The sequence below is a fragment of the Lactuca virosa genome, chromosome 2, assembly GCF_052849685.1.
Source record: "Lactuca virosa cultivar CGN04683 chromosome 2, Lactuca_virosa_CGN04683_v6, whole genome shotgun sequence".
Taxonomy (NCBI): Eukaryota; Viridiplantae; Streptophyta; class Magnoliopsida; order Asterales; family Asteraceae; genus Lactuca; species Lactuca virosa.
The window spans coordinates 123,078,124-123,092,190 of record NC_136427.1 but is presented as its reverse complement, the minus strand read 5'-3'; the positions used below and the strand labels follow the sequence as shown (position 1 = coordinate 123,092,190).

The 14,067-nt window shown below is 35.4% G+C and overlaps 1 protein-coding gene across 1 annotated transcript; it reads left to right on the top strand.

The window, feature by feature from the left end:
- The first annotated feature begins 276 nt into the window (after positions 1 to 276).
- Positions 277 to 2,454, top strand: LOC145157720 (uncharacterized). The gene is made up of 4 exons (XM_079076719.1): positions 277 to 396; positions 517 to 615; positions 682 to 1,551; positions 2,005 to 2,454. Exons 1-4 carry the CDS (start codon positions 277 to 279, stop codon positions 2,452 to 2,454), a joined length of 1,539 nt encoding a protein of 512 aa, XP_078932845.1.
- The last annotated feature ends 11,613 nt before the right edge of the window (positions 2,455 to 14,067 follow it).

Here is a 14,067-nt window from a genome sequence, read left to right as displayed (position 1 = left end):
GTGGAAAAGCCTGAGAAATTCAAAGGCTCAGATTTCCGGAGATGGCAACAGAAGATGTTGTTTTATCTAACAACTCTTCATGCTTCTAATGTTCTCACTGATGATTCTCCCTCTCCTCCTACTGGTATAACCACTGCAGAAGGAACAAAACCACCTAGTGAAGCCTAATTGGCAGAACATCAAAGGGTTGTGGAAAATTGGAACACAAATGAATATAATTGCAGAAATTATATTCTGAATGCCTTGGATGATTCTCTCTATGATATCTACTCTACCATGACTACTGCAAGAGAGATATGGGAATCACTAGAAAAGAAATACAAAACAGAAGTGACATGTTCCAAGAAATTCGTGATTGGGAAGTTCATGAATTTCAAGATGGTGGATACCAAATCTGTCCACAAACAAGTGTAGGAAATTCAAGTCATTGCACATGATCTTGAAGTTGAAGGTATGCGTATAAACTCTAACTTTTTTGTTGGTTCAATCATTTGACAACTTCCTCCTTCTTGGAAGAATTTCAAATTATATCTTAAGCACTTAACTGATGACATGAGTTTTGAGCAACTTGTGTTGAGAATTCGTGTGGAAGAAGATAACAGATTGAATGAGAAGGTAGATGCAAATTCCTTGGAACCAAGTGAAAACTTTGTTGGAGAAGCAAGTACTTCAAGGACATAGCAGAACAACAAGAAAGGGAAGCAAGGCTCCAAAAACTCTTCCAAAGATGGCAAAAATCATGGCCCTAACAAGAAGAATTTCAAGAAGAATTCTGGTCCATGCTATGTTTGTGGAAAAATTGGACACAAGGCTAAAAATTGCAGATTCAGGAGGGGTCAAGGAGGAAACAATGGAGGAAATAATGGAAGGAACAATGGAAACAATGGTGGTAATTCTGGTGGAGGAAATTCTGGTCAAGCCAACATGGTTGAATCACCAAATCAATTTGTTGCTGTGATTCAAACCAACATGGTTAGCAATTGTGTGGATTGGTGGATTGATACTGGAGCCACAAGGCACATTTACAACTCCCGAACCATGTTTTCTACATACCAGAAAGTCTCGGATTCTGAACCAATGTTTATGGGGAATGGCTCTACTGCAAAAGTTGAAGGAAAGGGAAAAGTGAAGCTGCAACTAACTTCTGAAAAAGAACTCATTTTAAGTGATGTTTTGCATGTTCCTGAAATTACTAAGAATTTGATTTCTGGTCCTATTCTTAGTAACAAAGGTTTCAAACTTGTATTTGAGTCGGATAAGTTTGTTCTCACCAAGGGTGGGGTGTATGTTGGAAAGGGATACCTTAGTGAGGGTCTCTTCAAAGTCAGTGTCTTACCTTTGTACTATGGTGTTGAAACACCAAACAATGATGTAACCAATGTTAATGCTAATGCAATAATTGGCACTACTACCCCCTCTTCTATGTATATGCATGATCCTTCAATTTTGTGGCATTCTCGTTTGGGACATGTCAATTTTCGTTCTATTCAAAGAATGGCAAAACTTGGCATGTTACCAAAATGTTCATTAGATAAAAACATAAAATGTGAGGTTTGTGTAGAATCAAAATTTTCACAACATCCTCATAAATCAGTTGAAAAATCTAATGAAATACTTGGCTTAATCTACTCTGATTTATGTGATTTTAGAGCAACACCTACAAGAGGAGGAAATAATTATTATATATCTTTTATTGATGATTGCAGCAAATATTGTTATATTTATTTGTTAAATACCAAAGATGAAGCCTTGAATTATTTTAAGAATTACAAGGCTGAAGTTGAAAATCAACTTGACAAAAAGATCAAAAAACTAAGGTCTGACCGAGGAGGAGAATATGAATCCAAAGACTTTGCTGAATTTTGTTCTTTAAGTGGTATTATACATCAAACAACTGCTCCATATACTCCTAAACAAAATGGAGTGGCAGAAAGAAAGAATAGAACATTGAAAAACATGATTATTTCAATGTTAATTACTTCTGGAGCACCACATAATCTGTAGGGAGAAGCATGTCTTGCAGCAAATTCAATACTTAATAGAATTCCTCATAAAATGAGTGATAAATCACCCTATCATATGTGGAAAGGGAGGTTACCCTCTTATAAAAGGATGAAAGTGTGGGGTTGCCTTGCTAAGGCACAAGTACCTATTCCTAAGAGGACTAAACTTGGACCAAAAACCATAGATTGCATCTATCTTGGCCCTACCATGAATAGTGCAGCCTATAGGTTTCTTGTGTTTAAATCACATGTTGATGATATCCATAACCAAACCATCATGGAATCAGCAGAGGATGAATTCTTTGAAAATATTTTTCCTTTTAAGGATAAAGGGAAAGAGGTTACCTGCTCTAGGAAAAGACCTCCAGATGATGGACTAAATGATACCATTCCAGACAAAAGTTTACAATCAAATGAAGAGAGTTCTTCTAAGGTTCAAGAAGAGAACTGATGTGTGTAAAACCAACTCGTTTTATTCCTACTCTAAAAATATAATTTAAATACTCAAAGGCAGTGAACCTGTCTTTTAGTGGTATAGTTGAATAAGTAGGGTGTCGAACTCAAGGAACGGAAATTAACCTAATAACTAATTTTAACCAACAAGTAATAAAAGTAAAAGGGTTTTCTCTAGTTTTACAAGACTAGAAAGTTAGACACACTAACTAGCACGCAATTAACTAATCAACTAAAACCAAGTAAAAATTCACCAAATTAAATAAAAGGTTTCTGCTTAGGTTCAACTCATTCACTCCTATGGTGAATTTTATGGCAAAGCAATAGATTAATTATTATTGGTTACCGACTAAAGTGATTAGATTCGCATTCGCTATTACCAATCCTTAGAAAATCAATTAATTTAAGCAGTGATCAAGTGTTTAAGCTAATTAATTCCCTAGTTCAATTATTCGGATTAAATAAGACTTGTAATTGGTTAATCAAATTACTAATTAAAACCAACTCGTTTTATTCCTACTCTAAAAATATAATTTAAGCACAAAAAGGCAGTGAACCTGTCTTTTAGTGGTATAGTTGAATATGTAGGGTGTCGAACTCGAGGAACGGAAATTAACCTAATAACTAATTTTAACCAACAAGTAATAAAAGTAAAAGGGTTTTCTCTAGTTTTACAAGAATAGAAACTTAGACACACTAACTAACACACAATTAACTAATCAACTAAAACCAAGTAAAAATTCACCAAATTTAATAAAAGGTTTCTGCTTAGGTTTAACTCATTCACTCCTATGGTTAATTTTATGGCAAAGCAATAGATTAATTATTATTGGTTACCGACTAAAGTGATTAGATTCGCATTCGCTATTACCAATCCTTAGAAAATCAATTAATTTAAGCAGTGATCAAGTGTTTAAGGTAATTAATTCCCTAGTTCAATTATTCAGATTAAATAAGACTTGTAATTGGTTAATCAAATTACTGATTCAATTAGCCTCTTGTTGTTGGTTTATCAACAAGCTCACACATTAATTTACCCATTCTCTAATTAATCCTAGTTTCATATTCACTAGTCCTAGGCACATAACAAAGTGTTCACATAAATCATATGAGGTAAACAATTAAGAGAAGTTCATGCAGCCTAATTGCCTTCCTATTAACAGAGAATAGTTATGGTTAATGCATAAGGATCTTTTTAAAGCTTAATTTAACAAAATCACCAATTAACAATTAATCAAACCATAAAATTAATCCATAGGAGTAAAATTGTCTTCCCTAAACATAAACTAGTAAATTTAGCTCATGATTATAGTAGTCAAAAAGCTAAAAACGAAAGTAATCAAGTCAAACATTGTTCTATTCAAAGATAAAGTGGAAAATTAAACCTAAGTTGCCTTGAATCTTCTAAGAATGAGAGATTAGGGTTCTTCTCACGTTCTTCAGGTCTCCAAGGATTTCCTTAGTCGCAAAGTATCTTCCAGAAAAGCCAGAAAAGATAGTGGATTCGAAATTTGACCTCTATTTATAAGATCCTCAAAACATGGGCAACTCGTCGAGTAGATACTCAACTCGCCGAGTTTCTTTGTAAAATCCGTGTACGGCAAGGACTCTACGTATTGCTTCGCGAACATTCGTGGAAACTCGTCGAGTAGACGACTGGACTCGCCGAGTAGCTTCAGGTTTGTACTTCTTTCTTCATTCTCCAGGTTCTAATTGCATCTCCTTCTTCCTTTTTGCTCCCGAGCATGACTTCTGGACTGAAAATACAATTTAAACATTATTAAGTACCTTTTGTCCATAATATGCAAATAATTAGCTAATAATTGATAAAAATCTATACTAAATATATGGCTAAATATGCACATATCAAAATACCCCACACTTGACTTTTGCTTGCCCCCAAGCAAAACTGAATTATTGCACACTAGAATCACCTGAGACAATCCCAATCAAACCCAACCATTATACCAAGACCGCAACGCATGCATTTGTGTCTAAATTTTTCCTAAACAACCCCCCTCATCCTAAATACTCACAATCCTCATAAACACGTGCCCACTTCTTTCGAACAACGCTCATTTTATGCATCCCTCCGAATCCATCCTCAGAAAACTCCCTTAACCTCAAGGTATTTTTGGTTGAGCAACCCAAGCATACATAATCTAGACAATTACAATTTTCGATACCACTATGGAGCTTTTTGGAATTCTTCACCTTCTTGATAATTTGAACTTTGATTTCTTTGAATTCTTCAAATTTGCCACCTTTTTGATTTTCTTTGATTTTTGGGTATCTTCAACTTTTTGGAATTTCTTCAGAATTTTTGATCTTTGATCTTCATACTTTGTACTCCAAAAATTCTTCAAACTTTTCTTGTAATTCTCTCTCTTTTTTTTTATTACATGTACCTCACTTTTTTATCACTCAAAACCTACATGCTTAAGCAGGGGCGCTCAACTTCAACCCTTATTGGTTAAGACATTAGTCTTCCTGGATACATTTCAAGTACACGATGCTAACCATGTTGCATCCCTCAAACTAAGCGAGGTTATGTTTTTGTCCCATGATTTCACTAGAATAGGGAGGCCACAAATGCACTAGAACGTATATAGGCTCAACTAAACATTTGGGTCTTCATGCAATCATCAAACATAACACTAGCATGAAATCCTGATTGCTTTTACCAAAATTTTCTAAATTAAGATCCTAGCAATATTAATGCAATTTTTTTTAAAATTAAGCCTAATTTAGGATTCTAAATAAATTTACTTAGGAGTCTAAATAAATTTACTAATATAACCAACCCCCTACCCCACACTTAATTCAGGCAATGTCCCCATTGCATGTTATGCATGAAAAGAAAAATGCAAAAATAAAGAGGGAATTGGAACAAACTCCCATGGGATAGCAGTGGCGAGGATGATCATCTTCAATGTAGGTCCATCTTCAAATGACTTTAGACATAGGAACACTTATCCATGCCTTGGGTGTCATGTCTCGTGTGGTAAAACATCTAAATAGCTCCAATTATTAAGGAAAAAGCTCTCAGAAATCTCCAGGAATTAATCTTCATGATAATATGAGTAAAAAATGCAGCGAATGTGCCCAAAATCCGAATCATGAGAGTAGAATCTTGATTGACTCGCCGAGTAGAACGGGAACTCGGCGAGTAAATTGACTCCAAGCAGAAAATCGTGATATTGCAGATAGACTCGTCGAGTCCAATATGTGCACTCGGCGAGTAGAGCGCTGAGTGGAAAAAATAATGTTCTGCTTTTGATCCTTTGCTAATCTGCTGGAATATGACAATTCAGCGACTCTTCTTTGATTTCTTCAGTAAATAACACATTTTTTCACCCTTATTCCTAACGGACTCGATCCTAAACTTGAAATTGCATACTCTCATCTAGACCCGACCCTCACTCTAGCCTTGACCAATGAGACTCTTATATTGCATCCTAATCTTCAATCCTGAAAAGAAACAAGGCAACCACAGTAAAAGAAAACAAGCACACTTGTAATTAAGTCTTAATACATAAAAGTTCAAAACACAAAACCAACAAAATAAAATAACATCCAAGTTAAAAACATAAACTTTTAATCTTCTTCAATATCATCTCCTCCAGATCCACTCCCACTTGCTTGATTGTTCCTCCTCTGCACATGCTCCTCCCAACTCATCACATACGGGAATCCGGGTCCGGGCCTCGGCGCAATATTCATTTGTTCAAATAGATAAACAAATGATTCATTACTGTAGTTAATGACTCGGCCAATGTCATCCAAGTACCTCCTTAATTCCACATTATCCCATTCCGTGTTTTCCTCTTCCACCGGGATGACCGGTGGGTCTTCTCGGGGTCGATCCCTCCTATGCCTAACTCTCCTTCCCGGCTCCTCGGGTACAATTACCTCGTCCTCATTTGGGATCCCAAATGTATCCCCACCAAACTTCTCAACAATCCTCGCCCTCCTAAATAATGTAGTGTTAAACGGAGGGGGATAAATCATTGTCAATGCCCTTGCTTCTTGCCTATCCAAAATCCCATAAGACCTTGCCAATCTCGTAACAAACATACCCCCATTAATTTTGGAGGTAATTTTTTCCTTGACCGCTCCTTCCACAAGGTACTTTGCCATGCAATAAGGCAAGTTGCAAAAGACGTCCGGTGTGATAATACTCCACAAATAAAAAATGTCAAGAGTGGGGACTTTGTCATCATCCTTCCTCATGTTGATGGTGCTAGCAACGAGACGGTGGATAAGACGATGGATGGGTGAACGGATAAAGCCTTCTTGGGCGGAAGATGGAATATAGACCCGGTTGGTGATAGTATTCCACCAAGTAGAGGAAACAACTCCCTCGGGTAAATCCTTATGGCATTGCTCCAAAAATGCCTCGAAATCCTCCGACATGATCACGTTTTGATCATAAATCCCCATTCTCCATGCAAACTCCACCATGCTGCATTGGCGCAGTTCTCCTCCAAGGCAAAAACTTATAATATTCGGGCTATAGTAATCACTAGCACCCCGGAATGAGATGGTAGCAAAGAACTCCCAGCATAGCTCTTGGAACACGGGTTCTTGCTGTTGGATTAATGTCTAAGTCTATAACTATAATTGGTAAGACTTGACCCGACCCGGCATGGTCCATTTGGGTTGCATGGCATCATGCATTTGGATAGACTATAATGAGAGAAATAACACTTAAGGTTGGTTAATATATTATAAGTTCTAATATATTAATAAGGTTATTTAATTAGTATTGATCAAGAATTAATTTGGAATTAATTAAGTGATCAAAAGGAGACTAATTAAATATATGGGTTGATTGTGTAAATCATTCATTCTTATATATGTGGGCTTGTGATCCAAGATTCCTTATGTTGGACTAAGTCCATGGGGTGACCCATGGATACTCCATGGAGGTTAAAATCCATGGAGCATAAGGAATGGGTAAAGTTATGAGTTACATGGTGTAACCCTAATAGCCACCATATAAAAGAATCCCATGGCTCAAGAAATCGTGCACTAATGTGTGAATATGAGGGCTAGACGATTTCAAGGAGTGTTCCATTTCTCTCAAGTCATTCCATGTGCATTTGGTGTTGTGTGAACCATTTGAGGTGTCACACTTGGGGCACTAGGCACTCAAGCTTTATGAAGACATTCTACATCAAAGAGGTATGTATTCTATCTTGTTATATTTATTATTTTGTATGCTAGATTAGGATAATACCTTGGATGTTCATAATTGTATGTATAATAGAGAAAACATAGATCCAAGGTATTTAGGGTTGCATGTACACTTAGGAGTGTTAGAATGCTCAAAACCCAACAGTGGTATCAGAGCCTAGGCTTGTTTTCTTGTTATACTTGCAAAAGTAGCTGAAAAATCGAGTTGGATACATATATTCGATTGTTTTGGTTGGAATTGGACTAGGAACATTACCCTAAGATGTTTTTGGACTTATAAACTTGTTTTTGATGTGGTAATGTTCATGCTAATCCAATTTCTAAGATAATTGTCATAATTTCAAGATTTGTATTAGTTTGTATGTTCATGCTAATTTCTTGAAGATTGATGATTTGAATTATCTTGTTCTTATGAGGTTCTTAGATTAATAGAAAAGTTGTGTGAAATAGTTGTTTTCAATCCATTTTAATCTAAGAGTTGATTCCAAAGTGTGTTTTTGTAACTTGTCCTCAAGTTATATGAAAAGTCACATTTAAGAATCATAAAACTCATTAAAGTTGGCAAAGGTTACAAAATGAAGAGTCTAGTTCTAATTAAATGGTTTTATGACTCCATAACTTGTCCTCAAGTTATGGAGGTTCAAGAGTCTCTTCATTAAATTAAAAAAAAGTGTAACCTTAATTAGTTCCATAAGTTACAATAAAAAAAAGTTATTTTTTTTATTAATTAGTTTAAAGTCTTCCATAACTTGTCCTCAAGTTATGGAACTTGAAGAGTTTTTTTTTTTTTTTTTTTTTTTTTAATTAAAACTACTTTAAACTCATAAGTTATGGAATTAATTAGTTTTGAATAGTTTCAAAACTTGCCCTCAAGTTTTAGAATTTGAAAAGTTTTCACTTATGAATACTTTAATTCCAAGTTAGCCCTTAGAATTTTAAAAGTTAAAATTCAACCCTGATACTTTATAATATTATAAGTTAATAATATTTATATATATGTATAAGAGTAAAGTCAGTCTTACCGTTAGTAGGCCTCATTCACGAAGCCGGTCTATAAGGGGGGTATAAGGTTACTGCCTATAAAATGGCAGTTTAATGGGTGTCCACTCTCACCCACCGCTTCCTTGACTGGTGGAGGGTCGTTAGCCGAACGGGTAGGACAAGGACTATAGTTCTCCTTTCATTAAAAGTATTAATGATAAATACTAAGTAACTAAACTCTTATTAATACCCAATCTTAGTTACTTAGGAAAATGTGAATTAAAAGTATTAATGATAAATACTAAGTAACTAATCAACTATCTTGAATATCTCCCAAAAAGATGTCTGGTCTAGACATTTATGATCTTCCCAAATCTCTTGAAACAAGCTTTCCTAAATGAAGATGATGTCCCATGGATATCATACTTCTTTCACCTCCTCCAATTATTCTCCCTAACCCACAAGTTCCTAAAAAGTTTAAGGTCACTCAAGCCCTATTGGCAAGGCAAGGTCTAGGTGTGATCACATCTTGGAGATGTAGTCACATATTGACAAGCCGGGAGAGTTGGGTGTCAAAGTCTTGAGAAAGTTGGTGGCTCAACTACTTTCTAAGTCACATAGTGAGTTCTTTTGGGAATCCTATGAAACAGACTAAGACAAGACCCTTAATGATCTTATCTATTTGCTAAGATCAACTTCCTAAAACGCTATGGACATTGACAATGATGACATTGGATATCCAGTAAAGCTCTCTCTTCCCAATGGAAAGGGATCGGTCATAGTCAACTCGGTTGACCCAATGGTAAAGAGAGAGGTGAAGTCTGAGATAGTCCCATTATCAAGGGTCCATAGGTAACTATTGCCAAAGGAAGGGGCATTGGTTACGAAGCTGCCAAATTTACCTAAGGATGTTAAAGTCAATAAGTTTGGCTCTACTTCAGGTAAAGTCCATTGTCTAACTCTATTAAGTACATGCTGATTCTGATCGCGAAGATGGATTTCAATCGCATGGTTCGGTGATCAGAATTTTGGGCTATTACTTAAGAGTTATGATATTTATATTGCTTAGGAATAGATAACAACAAGGTTTTCATATGGATTGTAAGGATAAGTTATTCCGCAAAGTTTTAAAAATAAAAGAAAAAGGTTTTGATTTTATTTATTTTAAGTATCCTTACAATGACATTTGTGAAAAGTTGTTGCTTATAAGATTCCATTGATAGCAATATTGGAAAAATGGATTTGATTCTTTCGGTTGTGGTAGTGTATAATATTACCAAATAAGGAAAGATTCTCATCACCCAAGGTTCAATTGGACCGAAACTTGGAATCATGCAAGTTGTATAGTATGATGAATGAGAACTTTCAGCTTGGAAAATTAAGACTAATTCCTTATGTGAATAAGGAAAGGACTAAGGGATCGAGTACACATTCTTGTGCACTGGTCAAGTCCACCACAAAAGATCAAGAAGACTATTCGTCATGATTTACTTAAGTTCAGTAAATATGGTTATACTTATAAGTTTAAGTATAAGTCTGTAGCATTGGAGAAGTTTCAATGTGAGACAGAACGAATAAGAAGAATCAAAGTATGGCAGAAAGATAAAAGTTTCTCAAATCTGAAAAGATGGGAGAGTACTTTAGTATCATGTTTATGATCATCTTAATGATTAAGATACCATATCACAATTGGTCCTCTAAAGTCATCTTAGTGCATTCTTATGACTAAGAAGAGGAGTCATGAATTGTTGAAATGGTTAAATCAAAAAGATGAGTCATACTTCGTTCCAAAACAATTCTTAGAGTCATACTCCAAGATTGTAACTTGAGTGACATATCTTAAAGAGGGTTTGTTAACACTAGTCAAATGTAAGAGTAAAAGGTTATTTACTCTTGTACATTTGAAATTGGTAAGTTGTGATGTTTTGGATAAAATAGAGACCAACTTAGGCCAATTGTGTAAAGTGTTAGTCTTGATAAAGAATCCGCACTATCTCTTGAATGTTTGACAAGGGAGTCTTATATGTCAAGAGGACAGTGGGAGTCTTAAAGCTCTTGAAAGTTTCAAGACTTAATCAAGAATAAAACCTAAAGTCCTTCACTAGCACACGACTTGAGGTTTATAACCTATCGTGTTGAAATTTTTGTGCCTATTCAAGTTGGCTTTGCATAGGAGTTCTGAGAGTTCTCAATTGGTTGCACAACTATTTGGAAGCAATGGCAGGCACCTGAGCTGCCAAATGGCAAGAATTTAAGATTGCACAAGTTTAATCAATATGAGTTTGGATTTGTCGCTAACCTTGTCTTGTGATTATGGTTTTGACAAAATCACATGGATAAGAACACATACACTATTAAATCTAAGTGTCATAAGGTTTCTCTCCGATTCATGAAAATGATGGTGAGGAAACACTTTCACTAAGTGGAGCGTGTGTGGTTTACCGGCACACTAACATGGACTTGTGAGAAGTGGCAAAGGTCTAAACAATTGAGACTATGATTACGGCATCCCTTTTCTTAGTTCTAAAATTGTTTAGACACACATGTGAGCTATCTAAGAGAGGTGTATGATTTTGATAAAGTTTTATCAAAACAATCTAGTATCAGAAATCTGAACTTTGGTAAGAAAGTCAGCTGATTTCTGAGTACATGTCAAAGCTAGTGGGAGCATAAGTGTTATGCGAATAATCATCATGTTAGTGGGAGCATGATAATTATGACAAAGGTTGCAAGTTAGCAATGTTAATTATAGAAAACAAAAGTTTCAATTCGTGAGGTTGTAGGGGTTGAAAAAGTTGTTTTGCTATAATTAAGGGAGAGGAAATTATACTTCATTTCAATTCTAAAAGCTTAGATTGAGATTTTAATCGTATTTAATCAAGGATATATATATGAATTTCATGTTGGAATGGCTCAACATAAGGAAATTCTATATATGGGTCCATTATTTGCGTTCTAAAATTCGATTATGATTACGGCATCCCTTTTCATAATCTGAATTTTGAGAACTTGGCAAATTGAAATGGAAATATTATAGCAAAAGACTGGTTTAGTCTTTATGTGAGACATCATGAATAGTGTCCCATATGCTTCGGATATATGATCGATTACATGTGCTATATTCATCCTTTCTAAAATTTTCCAAATGCCTGGGGCATTATGAAGGGAAAAGGTCTAGAATTGGATATGACTAAAATGATTAAGCAATTGTCGAGGACAATCTAAGGTTTACCAAAGATTGGTTGCTCAAGGACAGTTGGAAGTATAATGTTAATTCTGGAAGGACCATATTGACATAATCTGTAAGGAGGCAACTCTTGTTCAGAAGTGATAGTCAAAATGGAATATGGAAATGTTTCAAAGTTAGAAATTATTCAATCTGTGTAAGATTAGGAAACTTAATGAAAGAAGGATGTTTCCAAGGAGCTGATCTCCTTTGGAATGCTCTGTAATGATTTTTGTCAAGTCTTTCTGACTTTGTGCATAATCATTAAGAGGATCAATGCATATAAGTTTAGAATCTAACAGATTTCAGTAAATGGCATGAATTTGGAATTCTTGCATTTGCAGTAAGGATTTGGGACTGTGAAAAGAGGATCATTGGAGTGATGTTCAATTGATCTATTTTACAAAGTAAAGATCATAGACAAACATAGTATGCATACTTGGTGTATGGCATGACTAGTGTTTAGAAAACATAGTGTACATGCTTGGAGCATGGGACAACTATTGTTTTAAATTCAAGTATAAAGTTGATAAAACCGAAACAATGAATAATGAGTAATCAGTATGGTGATAAATAAAAGTGTTTATTTATATTCATAGGGTTTGATACCATATTTGATTCATTTATTCTTGTGTTTCACTTTGCATGTTTTGACTTCCAGAATAACTAAGTCGCTCTTCCTCAATGATTAAGTTATTCAAACCATCCACAGTCGGTCATATGTTGGAAGTAGATATGAATCAAGACTGTCATGGGTTGGTTTGTAGAGGTCCAAGTTGGTGGACAAAGTGGTGCTACAACACTCATGAGTGCTCATAAGTTCTGAGTATTGGATTCAACCCGCGCTCATTTGAATCACTTCATGGATTTTATCACGAGTGATCATGAGACGATAATATCTTATATTCTTCAAACCTAGAGATATGAGTTGTTACTATGAGTTGGTTATACATTGATTGTACGAAAATGCATTGGTAACTCGATGTTATAAAACGTGCCTTTGTGTATGATTCAACAAGTAGTAGAACAAGCCATATGAGTCGAAGTTTATCCATTCCTTTTACCTTCGGGATAAAAGCGATATCTGTGGGCCCCTCGATGATTTAAAGATGATACATGTGAGTGCTTGGCCAAGCCAGGACTGATTTGATTTGTTCAATCAGTCAGTCATCATGAATCGAAAATCGGGAAACAACAAATGGACAGAGAGAATGATTGATAATCCATGTCTCAGTCCATATGATATCTAGAATGGAAGAATATATGATCCCTTATCTAATGGACAAGTCATTGACAAAGGTCAGAGTTCATCGACAAGGTCAGAGTTCGACAGAAGCTTTTGAGAGCTACGATTGCTGATCGGTTCCTGAAGTCATACGCAATAATAGTTTTAGACTTATCCAAGTGGGAGACTGTTGGATTAATGTCTAAGTCCATAACTATAATTGGTAAGACTTGACCCGACCCGGCATGGTCCATTTGGGTTGCATGGCATCATGCATTTGGATAGACTATAATGAGAGAAATAGCACTTAAGGTTGGTTAATATATTATAAGTTCTAATATATTAATAAGTTTATTTAATTAGTATTGATCAAGAATTAATTTGGAATTAATTAAGTGATCAAAAGGAGACTAATTAAATATATGGGTTGATTGTGTAAATCATTCATTCTTATATATGTGGGCTTGTGATCCAAGATTCCTTATGTTGGACTAAGTCCATGGGGTGACCCATGGATACTCCATGGAGGTTAAAATCCATGGAGCATAAGGAATGGGTAAAGTTATGAGTTACATGGTGTAACCCTAATAGCCACCATATAAAAGAATCCCATGGCTCAAGAAATCGTGCACTAATGTGTGAATATGAGGGCTAGACGATTTCAAGGAGTGTTCCATTTCTCTCAAGTCATTCCATGTGCATTTGGTGTTGTGTGAACCATTTGAGGTATCACACTTGGGGCACTAGGCACTCAAGCTTCATGAAGACATTCTACATCAAAGAGGTATGTATTCTATCTTGTTATATTTATTATTTTGTATGCTAGATTAGGATAATACCTTGGATGTTCATAATTGTATGTATAATAGAGAAAACATAGATCCAAGGTATTTAGGGTTGCATGTACACTTAGGAGTGTTAGAATGCTCAAAACCCAACACTTGCATCTTGAATAGCCGAATCCACCCATCACAAATGAT